We start from the raw sequence: 21,337 nt of genomic DNA on the forward strand, positions 1-21,337 counted from the left end.
GGATGGCTCTTTGAAATTGGGGCAGTGCACATATTTTCCTTCCGGGGATGTCCATCACTCACTGAGTAACCAAACTACACCCATCTCAAGCTTCTCTATTGGCGGCAATATACCTGCCTTCACACCATGATAGGTATATCCGCCTGGGACTACGTTTACATTCGAACATGCATATTCCTCCTGCATCTCATTGCACCCCTTGGCGTTATCTATTCGCTCGTCAGCTGCTTAATCCATCCCCCGTTCTATGTCCCCCATGTGCTAGAGGTGTGGCTCAATCTCGAGGCAGTATTCTACCTTCTCGTCTATCTCCCGCGCAAAACTTACCTCCAGACAGTCGTGACACATCCCACCGCCGGCCGTGACGATCGCCGGAGGTTGTTCTGGCGCTGCCACAGCAATATCCCGGATCCGGAACGGTATCTAGCGAAATGGTTCCGGGATGCGCCTGTGGCAGAGATTAGACGGGAGAACGTTAAGGACTTCTTCCGGTGGGCGTTCCTAAACTCTGGCGAGCCTGATCCGGCATATGACGAGGAGCTGGAGGAGTATATTGGAGAGATGGAGAAGTTGTTGGGGAGGAAGCTAGAACCTGGCCGCGGTGTTGCGCAGTGCCTTAGATTAACGCTTGATAAGGTCGAGATGCTACATAGGAGTTTGATATGGTATCTGGTAAGTCTTCATGGTGGGCTACGAAATGAATTTCTTGCCCACGGTAGAAGTTAGGGAGGTGTACTAACTTGATTCTATAGTGCGTATTTGTTGTCGATGCGTTAGCATCTATCTATTTGCGCTTCTACTCCTTCGACTTCCACCGCACGTCATTGTTACAGTTTCTCGCCGTTTTCCCCACGCGCCTCCTCAATCTCTTCAATAGCTATCGTTCCCCTGCGAGAACTCTCACTTACTGGTACCGGCCGCATACTTCCAGGACCAGGCTCCCCGTTTTATTCATACACGGTATCGGCGTTGGCCTCTACATGTATGTACCATTTTTGGCCGACCTTAATGTCGAAGATAGCAAGGACTCGTCGGATGGGCAGGTGGGGATCATCGCTATAGAAATTATGCCAATAAGCTCTCGGATAACAGCTGAGGCAATGTTGAAGGATGAGATGTGCGAGGAGGTTCATTGCATTTTAACGGCACATGGGTGGGAAAGATTTATACTAGTGTCACACTCGTGAGTCGCCGTCTTGTTTTCGCTGGATTTGTGTCTTGCTCATTGCCGTATATTAACTTCAAATCTATAAAGCTACGGAAGCGTAGTTGCTACGCATCTCCTCCGCAAGCCACAGATCGCAAGCAAGATCGGGCCGACTTTGTTTGTTGATCCTGTGTCATTCCTGCTACATCTCCCCGATGTAGCATATAATTTTGTAACATTCTCCTTGCATTACTACTAAAGGCCTCCGCTAACCTCGACACTTCAGATCTGTCGGAAGCCCACCAACGCCAGTGAACACCTGCTCTCTTACTTCGGCGCTAAAGACATGGGCGTCGCGCATACGTTATGCCGACGTTTCATATGGTCTGATAATGTCTTGTGGAAGGAAGACATCCAGCACCATCGCGTGGCCGTTGTGCTAGCCGGCAGAGACGCAATCGTGGACACGAACGCAGTTGCAGCGTATCTGACGGGCACAGATGACTGGGCTCTGGAGACTGAAAGCTGGGAAAATGGAATATGGAAAGGTGACGGGCTGGATGTGCTGTGGTTTCGAGATTTAGATCACGGAGAGGTCTTTAGCCGGAGGAGGACGAGAAAGAGGTTGGTGGATATTATTAGCAGATTCGCTGCGGACGAATAGTTGTCTGTAGTTAGTCTAGTAGCGGCAGCGACTAGAAATCTTTCGCACTTGGTGATTTCGATTCTCGCAGTCCTACACTGGCGAAGGCGGGACGAGAGAGATAATGAGTTAAATGAAGGAAATCAGCAACAGCTATTACGGCTAATTGGCGATAAGCTAGGTTCATAGATGCCGGGTTTGCGTAGGATGCAATCTCCTCGCTAGGTTTCACTTGCCCCCCTCCCAACTCCCTCCTTGTCAGCTGTGGATATTGGGAACAGGGCATGTAGTCTGACTTCCAATAGCTGAACACGGACATCCTATTCACATAGCAGTTCATTCACAAGAGTCCCAATGCCGGGTACCAGATCAGGTCACCCATCCGGGGGTCCCATCCACCACTCCAACTCTTAACAATCGCGACAGTCGGAAGTAGAGTTTCTAAACAAGACACAAGGCCAGGGGATATGCTGACCTCGAATTTCGATGCAAATGCTAAGTGGCATAATCTTCTTAGAAAGAATCGCGCGACTCATTGCCACAGTTCGAGTGCCCATTTGTTGAATATTAACGCCCTGCGAGAACGATGAAGACCATCATTCTAAGGACCCTGTATAAACGATATTTTGTGTAAACGATATTTTTCACAATATCTCATCACAAACTACACAGTATCATGACAACGTGTCGCAGACGTATCTATGACACGGTGGCTGGGGGGGAAGCGGTTGAGAGGGACGGACGAAGAACGCCATTTCCTACCAAAACATCAAACGCCAATCCCCATCAACTTCCTCGGAGCATTCCGCTTGGATATGGCCAATCAGCGCTAGTTTTATAACCTTCCACCAGCAGAGACGCCTCTGGAGCCGCATTGCGTCATGCCTCCCGCCCTCGACCTGCTACAGCGCAACAATGCGACAACGAAGACTCGAAAGCAGGGATAATCCGCAGGAAATGTTGACGGGCCTAGAGAGACAACGGATCGCTACCACCGTGCGAAACCGCAGTCTAGAACTGCCCTTCCTGGCGACTACTGTGTGGGTTTATTGGGGCGTGAATGAAAACTGTGCACCGAAGACCTGGATTACATTCAGCTCCCGCAACCCTCCAGATGGCCTTTCCTAATAATGTGACGAGAGCAAAGACTCTTGCTAAAGAACAAAGTTTCTCTTGAAAAAGCCACACAAAGCCTCGTTCTTAACTTCTCGTTCTTGACAGGTAGATGATAACGTCATTTTTGGATTCAACCCAAACGGCATGTTGAAGGTTTGTTGGAAAATAACCTAGCCACTGCAGCGAAATGTGCTTGCTGAGGTGCGTGCCGGTTTCATGATCGGAGGCTTACCGGAATCGAAGGGATCTATCCTCGCGCCCTCCCTCTTCCCCCGAGCCCGCTGACCCCTTTTCCGTCGTTTTCACCTTCAAATTCCATTAAAAATATTTGATTGAAATCGCCCTCACCCGGTCCCGCCAGGCACCGTCGAGTTTTATATAACTGACAAGGGAAGCTGCTGCCCTTTCAATTTGCCGTTAACCTCAACGTTCATCCCAAGACCAAAATGGTATTTCGGCCCAGCTGACCTCTACAATTTTCTGCCCAAATGGGAAGGGTAGATAGCTGCAACCACAAGCGGCTTTCTTCGGCAACCGTAGAGAAAGAGAACTTAGTAACAGCTTCCCAGTGAGTTGATTGGCATGCGTCTTTGAGCTGGCGCAGGATGTTCCACTTTGATGAAGCTAGTTCAACTTCCTCCAACCTCCTCACAGCTTGAGGCGTCCTCCCCGTTTCTGAACTTCCTCTTCGAGCTTCTGCATCGGCTTTTCCTCCCTTATCCACCTATCATCCTGCTCTCCCATCCGTTGCTGGATCTATCGCTCATTATGGGAGATGCACGCGAATCGTCGTCGTACTCGGTCAACCCGAGGATTCGCTACAACACAGTCGGTGGCGTCAACGGTCCCCTCGTCATACTCGAGAACGTACGTCGTAATGCGAGGATCCCGTCAGCTTCTTTCCTATCAGCTTACCAAAATAGGTCAAATACCCGCGATACAACGAGATGGTGACGCTCACTCTTCCTGATGGCACTCGGCGATCGGGGCAGGTCCTGGAAGCTCGAGGTTCGTGCGGCTATTAATCAACTCCCAAAGGTAATGACGCCGAACATGCTCACAATGATGGACAGGTGATCGAGCGGTCGTTCAGGTACTTCCTCGAAACGCGATATATTTCAACAAGGCGATTGATAAGTCTAATAGGTCTTCGAAGGCACTTCCGGTATCGATGTCAAGAAGGTAGGCAGCAATGAGAGCCATAATAAGAAAGTTGGGCTGAGACGTAATAGACTAAGGTCGAGTTCACCGGCCAGAGCTTAAAGCTCGGTGTGTGTGAGGACATGCTGGGTCGTATCTTTAATGGATCTGGACGAGCTATCGACAAGGGTCCCAAGGTGCTGGCCGAGGACTACCTCGACATCAACGGGAGTCCCATCAATCCCTACTCTCGTGTAAGGCTTCCTGCGGGCGCTCCGGTATTCACTCTTTGGCTAATAACCTTAGGAATACCCCGAAGAGATGATCTCGACCGGTATCTCCGCCATCGACACCATGAACTCGATTGCCAGAGGACAAAAGATCCCAATCTTCTCCGCCTCTGGTCTGCCTCACAATGAAATCGCCGCTCAGATTTGCCGTCAGGCTAGTCTAGTCCAGAAGCAGGGTGTTACCAACAAGATCGTTCACGACGGCCATGAGGAGAACTTTTCCATCGTCTTTGGCGCCATGGGTGTGAACTACGAGACTGCGCGTTTTTTCACTCGCGACTTCGAGGAGAACGGCAGCTTGGAGCGTGTTACTCTCTTCCTAAACCTCGCCAACGACCCTACGTAAGCGCAGTCGTTCATGATATCATGCAATCGGAACTGACTCCGCCTAGTATCGAGCGTATCATTACTCCCCGTCTCGCCCTCACCACTGCCGAATACTACGCCTACCAACTTGAGAAGCACGTCTTGGTTATTCTCACAGACCTCTCTGCCTATTGTGATGCCCTTCGAGAAGTGTCAGCCGCTCGAGAAGAAGTGCCCGGCCGACGCGGTTTCCCCGGTTATATGTATACTGACTTGTCTAGTATCTACGAACGAGCTGGGCGTGTTAAAGGCCGCAACGGATCCATCACCCAGATCCCCATTCTAACCATGCCCAATGATGATATCACTCACCCAATTCCTGATTTGACTGGGTACATTACTGAGGGTCAGGTGTTTGTTGACCGAGCTCTGGACAACCGCGGGGTCTACCCTCCCATTAACGTGCTGCCTTCGCTGTCCCGTCTGATGAAGTCTGCTATTGGTGAAGGTATGACCCGCAAGGACCACGGTGATGTGTCAAACCAGCTATACGCTAAATATGCTATCGGTCGTGATGCTGCGGCCATGAAGGCTGTCGTCGGTGAGGAGGCTCTGTCGGCTGAGGATAAGCTATCTCTGTTGTTTTTGGAGAAGTTTGAGCGCCAGTTCATTAGCCAGGGCCAGTACGAATCGCGAACCATTTATGAGTCTCTTGATCTCGCATGGACCCTCCTCCGAATCTACCCCAAGGAGTTGCTCAACCGTATTCCCGCCACAATCCTCAACGAGTTCTACCAGCGAGCCGCCAAAGATACGAAGACCAAGGTCAGGGCTCGGGCGGAGACCGTGCCCCGTAGTCAGCAGCAGAACAAGGAAAATTAATTGACAGCTGAGGAGCCAATTTTGTGGATTTTTGATAGGGAACAGTATAATGGGCGCGCAAGGCAGTGGTAGGACTCGTAGAGAGTGCAACTTGTTCTCAATGGATCGTTTATATGCTGGAGGACTCGTCTTGAAAGAAATTGAAGCGCGCAAGAGAAGGTCATCTTTGAACATAGGTAGCTGAGTTAATTCCATTCAGTCAAATCCTAGGCCGATATTTCACTAAACTCTCTATAACAAGTGATCATGATGAGTGCTTGACTGACTTGACAAATCTCCAAAGCGAGCCGTACATTGTTATAAATTCGGGTTTACATTACTGCCCAACCTGTCATTCTGCAAGTTAAGCGAGACTGATATAAAAATAAAATTCAAGAAACCTGGGAAAATCACTTGATTTTCTGTTCTTACTCTTCTGTATCTTTATACAAAGCGGAATGGAGAAGGACTGGTGACAGACCGACGTTGGCACGGCGGCCGATATTAAAGAGGCCCAGCTCGCTCAGTCGACTTCGTCCTCCGCCGCCGAAACTTACACGATACCAACGACACACAGAATAGAGGAGCGCCATTGAAGCAACCGAAGAAGATATCCGTAGGTCGACGAGCCGCGGCTGAGGCTGCGGTGAAGATTGAAGTATCAGGGACGCCGGGTGAGAGTGGTGCTATTCAGAGCTTGCTTACCGATTGATGACAACCAGTTTCTTTCTCGAATTTGTAAAATCAAAGTATGAGTGACGATCATATAGCTCACATATCTTATTATTGTTGCCAGTAAACCTCGAAGGGCAACCAGATTCTTGAACCAAGTTCCCAACGAGAGCCTCGAAGATCCCAACCTCAAGGGCGCTATCACCCTGCTGCCGGCCAACTATAAGTTTGAGATGCCCAAGACGATCCATGGCACCCGTTTCTCAGGTGCCCAGAAAGATGAACTGTGGTTACCAGAAAGACAACTCCTCTTTGCTATCACCTTCTCCGACGTTCTCACCCAGCTCTGCCCGGGTATCGAGACGCTTATGGGAGACGTTACCTACGGCGCATGCTGTATTGACGATTACACGGTGCAAGCACTCGACTGCGATCTGCTTGTCCATTATGCTCACAGCCGTTTCATCCCCGTCCACGTGACGAAGTTCAATGTTCTCTACGCCTTTGTCGATATCACCATCGACGCTTCACATCTTCTTGCCCCCCTGCAGCGCAGCTTTGTCAGCAGCAACTTTAAGTTGCCTTTGAGCCAGGAATCACAGCGCTCTGGGTCCTCGTTCGTGGCTGACGCTATCGTACATCCGAGGAGCGAGAAGAAAGGCGTCGCATGTGAAAATACTAGTTTCTAGCTGTGGCCTAGCTTATATTCTAACATCTACATTGAGGGAGGACACTACGATCGACCACTCAAGCTCCGCCAATCGACAGTGAATCTGCCTAGCTCCCTGAATTCGTACAGTAGCGCAGATGAAAGGCCCTGACACCCCGTTCCACCTTAAGCTCCAGGGCTCTGGACTCCCTCTATTTATTTGTGGTTTTGATTGACATGAGACATTCCTCTACCAAACCAAGGCACGCCAAATAAAATTTCTGCCATACATTTTACCCCTTCCTCTTTCAACTGCCTTCTACAAACCACAGAACTCGTATCCTAGGCCTATTAAGAAAGATCAAAGGTGGAACTATTTTGTACTCCTAATTAAACCATAGGTTACATCTTAGAGTGTGGATCGTTTGTGTTTGCCCCCTAGTATAGTAACGATGAATGAAGCACGCAAGGTGCCGGGGGCGTCTAAGGTGGTACTGATCAGCGAATTTGGCACTTATGTAAATGAGGGCACCACCGAGCTAGATCTTGGAGAAGGGCTCCATCCAGCAATCTGAGGTCCACTTGCCGGTTCCCTTCCCCCCCCCGGCCCCGGCCAAGAGCTTGACACCAACACCTTGTGCTCAACGGATGCCATTACCGCGCCAGAGAACAAGGAACGGCTCGCGAGGAGCCATGGTTTCCCCACTTAGTTGTGGGGAAATCTAGATTCCTGTAACTGGATTATTTAATACATGACTTCTAATCATAGTCCATGTGATGTCGTCGATAACATTAACCCCTTCCAATTCGGGTATGTTCAATCCAGTTGTTTCTGCATATTCACTACTTTAGTCGCAATATAAATTTAGAATCTTCCTCTCCTGGATCACACTCTCCAATATCGCGGGAAGTTCTTCCGTGGCGTAACAACGGAGTTGTCGCTGCCTCCCGTCGGGGATCGTGTGCAGACCTGACCCATTTCATGTGTTCGCCCAGTGTCATAGTTCGCTTCTAATTGCTCCTAGTCTAGAATATCAATGTTCCTAGAGGTTGTTTGAGCCTCAGATAGCGGCGCGCAGAGGCATTAGCATCAAGAAGAGTAGGGTGACAGTGCAGTGATGCTGTCTTGACAAGGGTAGCAGACGACGCAAGCCATAGAATCAGTCCGGTACAGGCGATGTGAATGACTGACGATGGCGTTACCGGGCCTGTGGATCTTCTCCTGGCGTTGCACAGGAACTGCTGAGGAGGATCACGGTTAGGGGTGGAATCCGAATTATCAGGTCCAGGGCAGCAGTAGCGATGAGATACGGTCTTGCGCGCATCGTGGGTCTTGGGGTTTAAAATGACCCAGGTAACGGAATTAGAATGACGGTAGCGACCGAAAACGTCTCAATTTATTCGGTCAAGCACTGGGATCCCAAGACCGTGTGATGGTAGTCAAACGCCTTCACCATGCCATAAAAATGCGTTGCCGCAGCGAGCAGGACAAACATGTGGAAGATCTGATGGGAGCTGCCCCAGATATCGAATGCTCCTGGAAAACTCCTCTCCGGCCATCGAGCCTATATTCCCAGTCAGTCAGTTATCCACCACCGCTGTGGGAGACAAATGGAATGGCCGACCACGTAGAGAGCTGCGCCGAAGATATACATGGCACCGTGAACGATGATCCACGTAACGCTGATTCTGTCTTCGAACCCCTTGTAGCCATAGATGGTGACGCCGTGAATAACAGGGATGAAGCCGGATAAGCCGAGGCCGGTAAACATCATGGCTCGGTATGGCCGCCATTTTGGGGTGCGAAACTGCTCTACCCACGAGACAATAGCGCATCCGGTGCCAAGCAGACATATCTGGGTCTTTGTCAGCGGCCGTCACCGTTATGTCGCGTCCTCTCAAAGCTAGACTCACCAGGCATAAATACGCCGCGAGCAGCATAGGCATGCAAAAAAAGCCATAATACAATGCCGGCACGAAGCTTCCCACAATCAACACGACAATTCCCGTATAATCTAGCTTATTTCCCCACCGCGCCACCTTCTGGCTGTGATTGAGCACAGCGTGGAACGTCGCGCTCATGCCAAGGCACAACACTGCGCCACCAATAAAGAATGCGAAGACGAGCACGTCAGATGGCGTAGTAAAATCGTATCGCGGGCGGATGACGTAGTACAAGTAGAATGAGCTAGCGACAGCTGCTATAGCACCGAGGAGGTGCGACCAGACGTTGACGGATTCATTATGCAGATTGAAGAGGGACCGAAGCGAGTGCAAGTAGGACGGACGGATTTGACAATAGCCAGAGTGAATGAAAGCGTTGTCGCGGCGCCAGGCGGGGAGGTCGCCCCATAGGAGGAGTGCTTTCTCTGCTTTGCTTTCGGCGACCTTGGCTGCGTTGATAGCTTCTGTGAATAAGCCTGTCCCTAAGGGATGGCGTTGGCGCAATGCCACTTCCTGGGGCGCAGGCCGTGACCTTCTCATGGCTCTTTGTAAAGATGATATCTACTGTATGAACGGAGAGCAAGTCATGCGTTGAGGTCTTGAGTTTCTATATTAGTGGATGGGATCGCTTTTTTTCGCCACCTTACTGGTATTCTCGGTTCGTAGACGTAGGTGCTGCTGTTATGAGCACCAACTTGAGAATGCCCTGTGTGTTGCGATTATTGTTCCATGACGACAATGATGTCGGCAGCCAAATAAAGGAGCAGCATATTTAAGTTAATAAAAAATCATTTAATATCTTTATTGACTTACCCATTGGAAGGCCTAACACTCTGTTTATCGAATACGTCAATTCGAAGTTTGGCCGGAGCTACTAGCGGGGGTAGTCTCTAGTGTAACAAGTCCTCTGGACGTTATAAAAACCAAATCACAATGTAGACATGGTTTCCAACTATGGACCCAATATATCATAAGATCAATGATTCTTTGAGAAAAATTAGTGAGTCACCCTTGCCACGCACTCCATCCTAATAGTCACGCGTAGTACAACATATATCGACATCCTCATGTATATCAGCAGTTACTGGAGGTGCCTGTTCTACATTAATCACATATCCATTATGGGTTATCAAAACCAGATTAATGTCTCAATCAAGCACCTCTACCGAGAACACTACTGGAGAGTAAAGGTTCATCATAGACGTCGCTCGGAAGATGTATCACCAAGAAGGCGTTACTTCGTTTTATTCAGGACTTAACTCCGGCTTTGCTTGTTGTAACAAACATAACTATACACTTTCCACTGTATAAACAATTTGAGACCTATGACATATTTGACAGGAACAGGGCTTGGGAATTGGCGCGAGGACCAGGGACTGTTTCAAGTCTCGGGAATTCTAGCAGCCAGCTCCGCGAGCAAAGCGTGTGCGACTGCAGCCACATATCCACACAAAGTTATTCGAACAAGATTGCAAACACAACAGTTAGCAAGGCCACCATCATACAGAGGCTCATCCATGGATGCAAGTGGTCAATGGAAGGGAATAAATAATACTGGAGGGAGGCCACAGATGTCTACTATAGTGTACCGAGGTACGGTCAACACACTTAAATAAATTCTGCAGGATGATGGTTGGTGTGCTTTGTATTCAGGGATGGGAACTAGCTTGATTGGAGCAATACCAGCCTCTGCCACTACAATGCTAGTGTGAAGTAGTAGTGCAACTGATCAAGAAGGCGAGGACAAAAGGGAGAAGAAGGCTCAAATTATAGGACGGTTCAACCAAATGGCAACAGAAAATCCAAGAATATCCACTGGCGACATCAGCCACTAATCTAGCCCGCATTATAAGGCATTCTTTTCAAATTGGCCAGTTTGGGTCCTCCCCTGCTTCTTGAACAAGTCTATCAAGGATACTGATAGATCTCTCAACTAAACTGTTGCCTAGTGTAGATATCGCACCATCGGATCTGAACTTGCGGCAATACTGGCACAATTTTGCCACCCAATCTATAAAAAGAGTCATTCGATCGCTCACGAGGAGCCAGATACTGAAACCAACAGTTCAGACGCTCTCATTCTCTGAAACTCCTTACTGTGGATACTTAATAACATGACCCACTAAATTCTATATATTTATATATAGGACAACATTGATACTGCGGAACATAAATAACTACTTTTCTGGGGCCCGTTGTTACGAGTCTACACCTTGATAGTCGCACAGAATTGTGTTCACTTCTCAAAAGTGAATATAAGTGAACGATTGCCCGTTCCAGAAGGATATTCAGTTTCACAAAGTGAACATCACATTACTTATACACTTCGCTACACTCGTTAGAATATTTGGATAATATAGAAACGAAACGACTGGGCATATATTTTGAGTAATACGGTCATTCAGATAGTTGAGATAGCCAGTCGATAACAAAATCCCACGACCGAATATAAGCTTACCCTTCTATTCTATGTATTACTCACTTGTGAATAAAATTTAAGACTGCTTCCTCTATTTCTGTAACATAAACCCAACAACTGGTTTATTACCTTGGAACCAACTCTATACTCATAAGTATAGACCAAGATGTCGCCGTATGTCTGAACTGAAAACCGTTTTATCTTCTTCCACCAGCAGCGACGCCTCGGAGCCACATTGCGTTAAGCCTTTACCCTCGACTTGCTAGAAGCCCAGCGCAAGAATGCGACAACGCAAGAGGCGGCCTTGGGTGTGCGAATATAGGTTAATTCCATTCAGTCAAATCCTAGGCTGATACTTCACCAAAGATTCTACAACAAGTGATCAGATGAGTGCTTGACTGACTTTACAAAATCTCCAAAGCGGGCCGTACAGTGCCGAAGTTTGGGTATACATTGCTGCCCAACTTTCATTTGCAAATCAAGCTAGTCTGACTTACAAACAAAAGATAAGAAACTTGGGAAATCGCTTGAGTTTTCTGTTCTTAATATTCGGTTTCAGCTCGTGATGCGTCTTTTAAATCTCGTTAACTATAGTTATGCTCACACACTTCACCATCTTCCTCACATCTTTAGCAAGGGATTTAGCCGTCGCACTAATCAAGTAAGAAAAAATTAGCATAGTACTTAATACTTATGGCACCATCTTATTTGAGAAAACCAGCCTCTTAAAGCTTGGCAATTAGCGTGCTACCAACTTAGTAGGGTCCTATTCAATGAACTTTACTACAGTCGCCACCGCCAGCGTCATTGATCTTTTATCAACTATAAATAGTTAAATTGATCCTGTGTGTTTATATAACTGTCAGAACGGTGACCCTACTAAGTTAAGGCTCGAATGGGTCATAATATTTTTTGAAAAGAATAAAACTTTCAGGTCATTACAAACCATGGACTCTAGCATCACTGACAAGAACAAACAATTAGTTATGGATAAGGCGCCTACAGATAGTCACACTCTTGCTCAAGAGAGTGTTGCCAATATAGACCCTCAGCTCAAAGATGGAGACCGCTATATTGAACACAGTACTCTCCAAGCCGCAATTTCTGGTTGGAATAGCGAAACCGCTACTTCCATACAATCATACGCCGGTATTCCAAACGGAGACCTTTGGACTTTGATAAGGCGTTTTAAGAAGCAAATCTTCCATGTTAAGAGAATTGATAAGCAGCCGCTGTCAATTATTGATATGAATATCGCTGCTGGTGAAGACATTACAGCAAAGAAGGTGCAAGCACATGCTGAGCGATTCTATATGACTGTCGTTAGAAGCTTAGTCGCGCTCTATAAGCATATAGCTCTCCTGCGATCATGGCGAGACAACAGAACGTTTTATTTTTTTTGGGCACCTATTCAATCGCCTGGCTTGTTGATCTGCTTCCTCCTACCTTAATTCTTTTTCTCATAGTGTTAATCGTCTGTCCACCTGTCAGAGAGATTTGCTTTCCTCCAGCGCCGGCATCGCTTATTAGTTCTCGCACTGGAGCTGTAAAAAACCAATTGCAGGGGTACTAGCTTCTGAATCTGTGACGGGAGCTCCAGAAGAGAATATAGTGGCGAAGCGATCGAGCAAGAAGCCCATAGCTTCATCTACAGTATCATCCACAAGCCTGGCAAATCCGAGAAGCTGTATACTACCTGAAAGGGTTTTATAACTATATCCCTCCCCTCTACCATTGGAAAGGGACTTGAAGGGCATTTTGGAAGAGTGTGCAAATTGACATGCTAAGTGGAAGATGTGGATATGGTGTTTCCGATTGTTCCGTTGTGATGTGCTCAACGTCGAAATCGCTGCAGAGAACTTCGCTTTGGAGGGTGTTTAATCGACCCAGATGATAAACGGGTATATTCTAAATATTAAATGCCACTCAAAATTTTCATAGAAAATCTGGAAATGCCTCAATCACAACAATTACCAACCCATTACAAATGCGAATAGAGGCTCTGTAGAAAACGAATCTCGGTAGGATTTTTAGCCACGATGGGACGGCGACTATAACGGGAGCTTCATTCTGTGGCTCGCGTCAGGTGACAAACCGCGAGTAACTAGAGCATCTATTAAAGAAAGCTTATTTCAAGATGAGCATCTTGAAATTGACTCTTCTAAGTATTCTCTCCCGATGCAACGATCTCATGCATCTCGGTAGTGCAAAGCCCTATGCTAAACCATATCCAGTAAAACAGTCCGTTGATACACTAGAAAAAGACGTAGTCTAACAGGCCTGGCTTCGAGCATCTTCTGTCGCTGTGGTGAACGGGCGGCGTCGCTCTTTATTCTATACTCTAGATATGGCCATGTAATTGTGCGTTCGTGGCACTCGGCTTCCTTGGCTATAATCTCGTTAGGCAAGTTTTGTTTGATCATAGCATCAATCAAGTCATGTTGGAAAGCACTAAGCGTTGGAGCCATGGTGCATTCAGTGTCGAACCGGTTCTGGCTTTGAGGCTGCGGGAAGGCGTGATCCAGCCTTGTTCTAGCTTGAGTCATGCTGACAGCCACAAGGCTAGAGGCTAGCGCGCTTATGCCTTAGAAACAAGGCTAGATTGTCGCCACTACTGAAATCCATTTCTGGATAATGTTAGGCTTACATTCTGTATCGCAACCCAACACATAGCCACTGAGGAAGGCCACATATGCCAAGAGGTTATATAATGGAATAATCGAACGAATTCGGTTCTACTAGGCTCGACCGGTCGATTGACTACGGCTCGTCCAAAGACAAAGCCTTAAGGGGTGCGTAGAATACTCACCCGGTAACCCTATATTCTATATATAATAATAACTTTGTATTAGAGAGTTGAAGGGGCGTTTCGTAATATATAGCATCGGGTTTTAAATCTAGTAGGGTCAAGGTAGGACTTTGTCGCCACTTCTGCTATACTGCAATTCTGCTGATAAGGTACTGTACCGGTGACAAAGCGGTTATGGCAGGGAAACAACGATGGGACCCAGCAGCCATGACTCATGCATTCCTGCCTACATCATAAGGCCTCAATTTCGCATTACGGTGGAACTCAGATCCGTATGTCGTAATAATAGCTTGCATGTGATGGCACGTGACCGGATCCTAAATATGAACTTTTAAATCCTGATTACGAACAACCAGCTTTTTGTACAATTTCAGAGCATTGAGATCCTGACAGCTCTTAACTTAACTTTAACCCTAAGCTAACTTCTCTGCATCTTCTCCCCCCCCAGTGCATGATATCGCTGCAAGAGCTGCCATACTCCTGATTGTATCAGGATGCTTATCGCCAAGAATGTCCCGCCGTAGTGCAAGCACTTCCACTGATATCCTCTCATCCTCTTCATACCTGCCGAGAGCATGATATATCGCTGCAAGTCCTGCCATACTCTCAATTGTATCAGGATGTTTGTCGCTAAGAATCTCCATTCAATTTGTGCGTGGAGACTCACTATAATCGAGGAGAACATGTCCACAATAAAGGCTTCCTGGTGTGCAACTCCTGGCAAGGGCGGTAGAAGCAGCAAAAGCGATAAGAGCAAGAGCAAATGCCTTCAATTTTTTTAAAAAAAAAATGGAAGTGAAGTAGCTAATGGCAATCTGGAAAGCAATTCAGAAAGCTTATGCTGAGGGTGTGATGTTAAAAGAAGTTACGAAAGTCAGCAGTAGAGGCACAGGGGGCTTTAATTATCCCTACTTTCAAATACATAGGATTAGTATTTAGAGTTTTTTTCTTTACCGCTCTGCATATGAGTTGCTCTCTAGTCACGCATTTAGCACCTAAACCAGGGAGGCTAAAACAGAATGTAGAGGGATTTGCATGAGACATATCCTCTAGATCTTACCCCTTACAGAACACAAGATGAGTCTAATATGCAGTCTCAATTCTTATTATGTCTCCCCACTTCAAATATATAAACATTTCTTAAAATTAAAGAGGTATAGGCTTAGTTCTTTATGTTATTATTAAGTCTCTTGCCAGGAAAAAGAAGAACTATAAACTCATAAAGGCTGCAAGTGTATAAAGAATTCTTGAGCAAATCAATAATTACTTGATTGCTGAGGAGGAAACTCCATAAGAATAATTGAGGTTGGACATGGCAGCATGTGGATAACTTTTGTTTTCATTTTATGATTGCGGTTTGATTAGCACATGTACCCGAGTAACTAGAAGTATACGAGCTACTCAAAGAGACTGCGCCCCGTATGACAGTGCGAGCAGGACTGCGGTACATCCGTCCCACGGTGATATAGGTATTTTAGCCGCCATCTCCTCGGCCGTGAAATTCATGCTCCTCGTCCTAGAATTCGTCGAACAGCGGGGTGACAGCATTAACTTCGCGAGGTAAAGCGCAAATAATGTCAAAAAGGAGGTATTTGCGGTCGGCAGGCGGTTGTAGGGAAGCCATCGTGCAGGCTATAGCTGTGAGAACAAAGAGGGTCTGAAGCGAGCTAGGGTGAGGTTTCGTATCACGGCATGTTATCACGTGAAGGGCTGATGTGGGCTGTGTCGTCGTATTGGTGGCATCTCACGTATCCCTTAGGTCACACCCTCAGCCGACCACATGGTTCAATTCTTCAACTCACGCTGAGTCCTTTTCACGATGGCATCTTCAGGACACGAGCGGCGCAAGCTCAGCCATAGCCAGTTCGGCGACAATACCTTTATGAACCAGGGCGACCTCCACGTCCACGTGCCCCGCCCGCCGGGCCGTGCCGAGGCTGTTCGCGTCATTCCTTATCCCCGCAACGAAGACCTAGTCTATCGTCAGGATCTCATCGATAAACTTGACAGGCTCCTACCGCTCACGCCGGGGTTCTATAGCGCTGCGCTTTGGGGCCTAGGAGGCTCAGGGTCAGTCTATGTCTTATGAGCGATCACAGAGGTGTTGACAAACGCAGCAAAACGCAGATCGCGCTCGATTACGCATATCGACGGTGCAATGATAGCGAGTGCTGTATCTTCTGGGTGCATGCAGACAGCGAAGCGACTTTTACAACTGACTATAAGACGATCGGTAAAAAGCTCGGGGTCGACAAGAGGCTTGATGGGTCAGATCTGCTTGATTCGGTGCGCAACAGTATTGAGGCACAGTCGCGATGGGTATTCATTATCGATAATGCCGATAATTTAGCTTTATTTAGAGTGGGACGCACAAAAGGGACGAACGAGAGTCTATCTATGTATATCCCTCGAGGACCACAAGGGACAATATTGTGGACAAGCCGTGATGCGCATATTACAGGTACGCTCGTCGGCTTGCGTCGAGGTATCGAAGTTCCATCCATGACAAGGGATGAGGCGACAACTCTTCTTGCAACAGCCAGGGGCAAGAAGTCAGCTGTAGAGGAAATAGGAAAAAATCGTCTTTTAGAAGAGCTACAGCGGCTTCCATTAGCGGTCTCGCAAGCTGGGGCGTATATACGGCGGACATCGATGACCATCAAGGAATACCTAGATCTCCTCATGCAAGGCACGAGCCGATGGGATCTGCTCAAGATAAACGATTTTGACCGACATCGACGGCCAGAGGTGTCGAATATTGTGCTTCACATGTGGAAGATCTCGACAGAGCGAATTCGAGAGGAAAGCGAGCTATCATACCAGATTCTCCACGTGATTGCATACCTAGACAGTCAAGATATACCACATGAGTTGATGGTGGCGGCCAGCCAGTGCAGTATTGGCGATGAGGATATAGCTAGACAGGCTACAGAGCTTGAGGTGCAGCAGGCCATTACACGACTAGTTGAGTATTCTTTTCTCAATACGCGTCGGGAGGAAGAAGGTCGGCGGAGCTATGAGATGCATAAGCTTGTGCAGGAGGCTGTTCGATACGGGCTGTGGGTTCAAAGGCCGATGGAGATAGCCTTAGGTAATTTTGCAACTGGGCGGAACAGACCGGAGAATGGAGAGGCATACTACTCAAGTATATGTCTGCAGATGGTGGATGATATGTTTCCGGAATCAGAGAAAGATACATGGGCACGATGCGAGCAGTATATGGTTCATGCTATACGGGTAGGAGATTGGGCAGAGACGAGCGGCAAGGAAGCTGAAACATCAATATTACTCAGTAAGGTATCGGATTTTCTGTATGATCGAGGACGGTGGACAGAGAGGGAGCCAGTTAACCGGAGGGCATGGAATCTCCGACGGCAGGTGCTCGGGGAGAATCATCCCGATACGATTAGGAGCATGGCGTCCCTCGCGACAACATACTATTCACAAGGCCGATATAATGAGGCCGAAGGGATCTATAAGCAGACATTAGATCTCCGACGGCAGGTACTCGGGGAGAATCATCCTAATACAATCAGGAGTATGGCGGACCTCGCGACAACATACTATTCACAAGGCCGATATAATGAGGCCGAAGGGATCTATAAGCAGACATTAGATCTTCGACGGCAGGTGCTCGGGGAGAAGCATCCTGATACAATTAGGAGTATGGCGGACCTCGAAGCAACATACGGTCAACAGGGCCGATATAATGAGCGCAAACCACACCGTAGAACTTTAAGGGAAATTCTGCATATGCAACCTAAACTATTTAATAGATAGGAATCCTTAATAATAAAATAAAAGATTTAATAACAAGAATTCAGGCAGGTCTTAGGAATTTGTTGTTCACTAATCTTAAATATTTTGCTTAATGTAGGCTTAAGTTGGAAGTGGATCTTAAGCCTTCCGCTCCCTACGGGCACGTAATATCCTTTACCGAGCCACTACCTATTTAGGATATGGGCAAAGGCACCTCTTATCGCATTAAAGCCACCAATTGCCAATGGCTCATGGAGCCGGTGCCGCTATCAGTGAAAAGATTAATGTACGCCTGATCACTATTAAGGTTCAATAGATAAAAATTTGTCAATCGAATCCAGGTTTGCCTCTGTTCCCTAGTGCTGGAATGAATTCGCTCGATCACCCTCGCTTTCCATGTTTCAGGTAGGCGACCGTCTAGCGGCATCTTAATAGTGAGGTCTTGAAGGTGGAGTAAGTTTGATATAGTCTAAATATATGTGGTAGACAGGCTATCATGTTTTAGGTGTCCAGCAGCGGTATTCTTAATTTATATTTGTTTCCAAACAGGCATGTTAAATCATCGCTTATGGCAACAAATCCGCTTATGGACAATTAACGTCACTGAAGACAGATTGAACAAAAACGATACATAGTTTAAAAAAATAGGTGCTACGTCTACCGCTCATGAGCGGTGTCTGATTAAATGTAAATATGTAGTAGAAACCGAAATTAGTGTCCGGTTTTCATTAACGAAAGTCTTTCCGCACGGACCATTATGTGGCGTAGTGTGGCTTGTATAGTGTAGACGTCGAGATGCATTATTAAACTGGACCTAGCATTTCCAGAAATGGATTCTGGATTTTGTTTATATAATAGATCCATAATTGCATATAATATTTACACTGTTAAGTAGAAGAAGACACTAGAGCCTTTATATGTCTAGCCCCGACTTTGTTCTCAGACTTAAGACTGAGAGGTCTCGTCAGTTTCCATTTTATTCAGATAGCTCTTACTTTTTATGTCGCTTCCTGTCTCCTCCCTGTCTCCTCCCTCGTTAGCCCCCTCACCAACATTGCTCAGGCTTGGTACCGGGCAGAATGGATTGGATATGGCCTCCCGGCACGGATGTTGGCTCCCAGTCGTAACACTGCCCATACTGGAAGGCTTCTGAGCCTGTAAAAGCGCTAAGTCGCCAGAATCAAAAAACGTCCTGTTCTACAGCCAATTTAGAGGTCAGCGTGATCTATACTCAGTGGCAATAGAGAAAGCTAGGTGCGGGAATCACATACCTCCAGCTGATGGCCAAGAAGATCTCGACTTGGCAATATTCCGTATATCTTTTGGAGCTGCGCCTCCCTATTACGCTTCTTGGGAAAATATTTAAGTTTCGGGGAGTTATCGAGAATGAGAAGATGTGCTCACCTGGGAATCCTCTTCACTCTGGGGTCCCATCACAGGCTGTAGGATCTGTTGGTATTATGCGACAAGGGAGGGATAGAATTATGTTTAGAGGAAGGAACTAGGTATAGTCTTTATTTTATTCTCGCGCCTTAACAGGAATCCAGCACTTTTGGTCGGTTCAAAGGTGATGTCATCATAGTCTTTTTCCTTGTGCATTCACTAACGCTTAAATTAGCATTTTCTTTAGCATTTTCTTTAGCATTTTCTTATTGGCGCTACATTGCCACTAGAGGCTAGGCACACAGTCACCAGGCCTTTGGTGGCGATACATGTCACTGCACAAAGTAGCCAGGCTTACCCGCTATTAAAGGTCGAATATACTGTACATGTACCGATATATGCAATCGAAGACGCTCCAGCCGACGAAGGTAAAGCGCCTCCTTATTGATAGTAGCAGTACTACTTGTACAAGGCGGGAGCCACAAAAGCGCCCCAATTCAATGTATGCTCCCCTTGGTCGGGTAGCTCGTTGGGGCTCTCCGACACGCCTACCTTGAACCAAGCCTTCTATAGTGTCCATGCCCACAACGTTGCATCTTGCAAGTAGCACCTAGTCGTGCCAGATGCTGCCACAACGTGCATTGCCCACCCTTTCATCAGCTCAATCATACGCTCCCTCTCTTTCACTGAGCTGCAATACTCCGCAGATCTGAGCTTGCTAGGAGCTTTTACACTGGCTGCATTCATATTGCCGAGGCGGCGGCGACTCGACATGGGTAGCTCTGAGCCCGCAAAAGTGACCTTTTTGGTGCGAAAAAAACTTCCCAAGACACTCTGAAAGCTAACAATACGGCCGTCAAACTCTGTCCACGAAATGCCAGCGATATTCTCACGCCTCTCGTTCAACATATCATTCAGCATGGGATAGCGGTATTGGGCTATGAATTGGCGATACATCTTGCCATACTCGATCAACAGAGCATCCTCGTCATTTAAAGATCGGATTTTGATCCCGGAACGTCCAGCGTCTGAGAATTTGAATCCCTTCTTTTTGTACTTTTCTACAGCGCGAACGATCTTAGGATCCTTTGTGGCGGAAGCGTCTCTCCATAGTTTTGCTTGCTTCAAGCTGGTTTGCTTAGTAAAGATGGCTGGCGCACCAGCCCCCGATAGAGCACTGTAAATGGCTGGCATAGAAATCTTTGACGAAAGCCATGCAGCACTTGATTCCATTGGTATGAGATCCAATGATCAATTGCACTTTTTCATAGCCTCTTTTAGTCTTAATTCTGAATTTCTTCGTTTTCGCGAGCCCATACATCTGCAGTTGGAATGAAACGAATGCGATTATTCTTGTCTAGCCTTAGCTCAAATTCTTTAATATCTCGGGACGCTTCTTCTTTTATCTGGTCGTACGCATCGACGATATTACAAAGTCTTTTTCCCAAGATGAGAGAAGCAATTTTACTGCCGAGACTGGTCACCCATGTACCCAAGTTCAACATTCGCCGGCTGATAGTCGCTTTGCCGAGTGAGACAAATCTGAAGCAATATTTCTTTGCAATTGTATTCCAGTCCACTCCGCAAATCTCGAGAGCATTGACCATGTCGGCGACTGACTCCTTATACCCTGAGACGCCAAACTTCCAGGGAGCATTGGAGGGTATAGATTCAGGAACGAAGAATGGCAGCGCTCTGGCGCCGAACTATAATGCATCCAGTGTCCAACATAGCCGCCATCAGTGTTATCACGTAGTCGAATGTATCTTGAAGGTATAACACTGGGCTGATGCGCTCATCATAACATGCCCGTAAAAGGCATGACTGCCCCGTTTGTTGCTGACCATACCTGTCAGCGGTTTGCGTCTGTTTCAATAGTGCGGGGCAGTGCTATGTTGATCGGATTTTCTATACTTCTGAGCATCGTGCGGTCGCTGCAGCTACAGGCTTGCTTGAACTGTCAGGTATGTATCAGGGTAAGTTTCGTCGAATCATCCCATTTTAGATTATACCGTAAAGCGTCGGGTTTTATATCTATTAGCACTTATTGGTGATAAAAGAGCCTGTTCTGGGCGCTTCTTGGTGGCATAAATTGGTCGATTTTGTTGCTGCCGAGATGGTAGCAAACTGATGCCATGATTAAAGATTGGTTCCGACTCGTAGTATAGCCTTCGCTGAGGGTACGACCTGCGCGGAAGC

At 47.1% G+C, this 21,337-nt stretch overlaps 6 protein-coding genes across 6 annotated transcripts; 3 read left to right on the forward strand and 3 right to left on the reverse strand.

Moving 5' to 3' along the window:
• Nucleotides 1-126: 126 nt before the first annotated feature.
• TGAM01_v210831 (hypothetical protein) lies at nt 127-1,811 on the forward strand (the record flags this gene model as incomplete). The annotated part of the gene is made up of 4 exons (XM_024550884.1): nt 127-672; nt 753-1,183; nt 1,256-1,379; nt 1,434-1,811. 4 exons carry the CDS (start codon nt 127-129, stop codon nt 1,809-1,811), a joined length of 1,479 nt encoding a protein of 492 aa, XP_024404365.1.
• A 1,863-nt stretch (nt 1,812-3,674) lies between these two features.
• On the forward strand, nt 3,675-5,524 carry TGAM01_v210832 (V-type proton ATPase subunit B; the record flags this gene model as incomplete). The annotated part of the gene is made up of 7 exons (XM_018809728.1): nt 3,675-3,773; nt 3,830-3,914; nt 3,980-3,999; nt 4,053-4,088; nt 4,139-4,300; nt 4,353-4,678; nt 4,729-5,524. The coding sequence occupies 7 exons, from the start codon at nt 3,675-3,677 to the stop codon at nt 5,522-5,524; spliced, it is 1,524 nt and encodes a 507-aa protein (XP_018657050.1).
• Nucleotides 5,525-8,221: 2,697 nt separating this feature from the next.
• Nucleotides 8,222-9,308, reverse strand: TGAM01_v210833 (hypothetical protein; the record flags this gene model as incomplete). The annotated part of the gene is made up of 3 exons (XM_018809727.1): nt 8,222-8,389; nt 8,450-8,680; nt 8,739-9,308. 3 exons carry the CDS (start codon nt 9,306-9,308, stop codon nt 8,222-8,224), a joined length of 969 nt encoding a protein of 322 aa, XP_018657049.1.
• Nucleotides 9,309-15,815: 6,507 nt separating this feature from the next.
• On the forward strand, nt 15,816-17,786 carry TGAM01_v210834 (hypothetical protein; the record flags this gene model as incomplete). The annotated part of the gene is made up of 4 exons (XM_018809726.1): nt 15,816-16,066; nt 16,114-17,055; nt 17,113-17,660; nt 17,773-17,786. The coding sequence occupies 4 exons, from the start codon at nt 15,816-15,818 to the stop codon at nt 17,784-17,786; spliced, it is 1,755 nt and encodes a 584-aa protein (XP_018657048.1).
• A 1,919-nt stretch (nt 17,787-19,705) lies between these two features.
• On the reverse strand, nt 19,706-20,371 carry TGAM01_v210835 (hypothetical protein; the record flags this gene model as incomplete). Its single annotated transcript, XM_018809725.1, has 1 exon — nt 19,706-20,371. The coding sequence occupies one exon, from the start codon at nt 20,369-20,371 to the stop codon at nt 19,706-19,708; it is 666 nt and encodes a 221-aa protein (XP_018657047.1).
• Nucleotides 20,372-20,636: 265 nt separating this feature from the next.
• Nucleotides 20,637-20,855, reverse strand: TGAM01_v210836 (hypothetical protein; the record flags this gene model as incomplete). Its single annotated transcript, XM_024550885.1, has 1 exon — nt 20,637-20,855. One exon carries the CDS (start codon nt 20,853-20,855, stop codon nt 20,637-20,639), a length of 219 nt encoding a protein of 72 aa, XP_024404366.1.
• Nucleotides 20,856-21,337: the final 482 nt, after the last annotated feature.

Source organism: Trichoderma gamsii (assembly GCF_001481775.2).
Source record: "Trichoderma gamsii strain T6085 chromosome Unknown Scaffold_74.2, whole genome shotgun sequence".
Classification (NCBI taxonomy): Eukaryota; Fungi; Ascomycota; class Sordariomycetes; order Hypocreales; family Hypocreaceae; genus Trichoderma; species Trichoderma gamsii.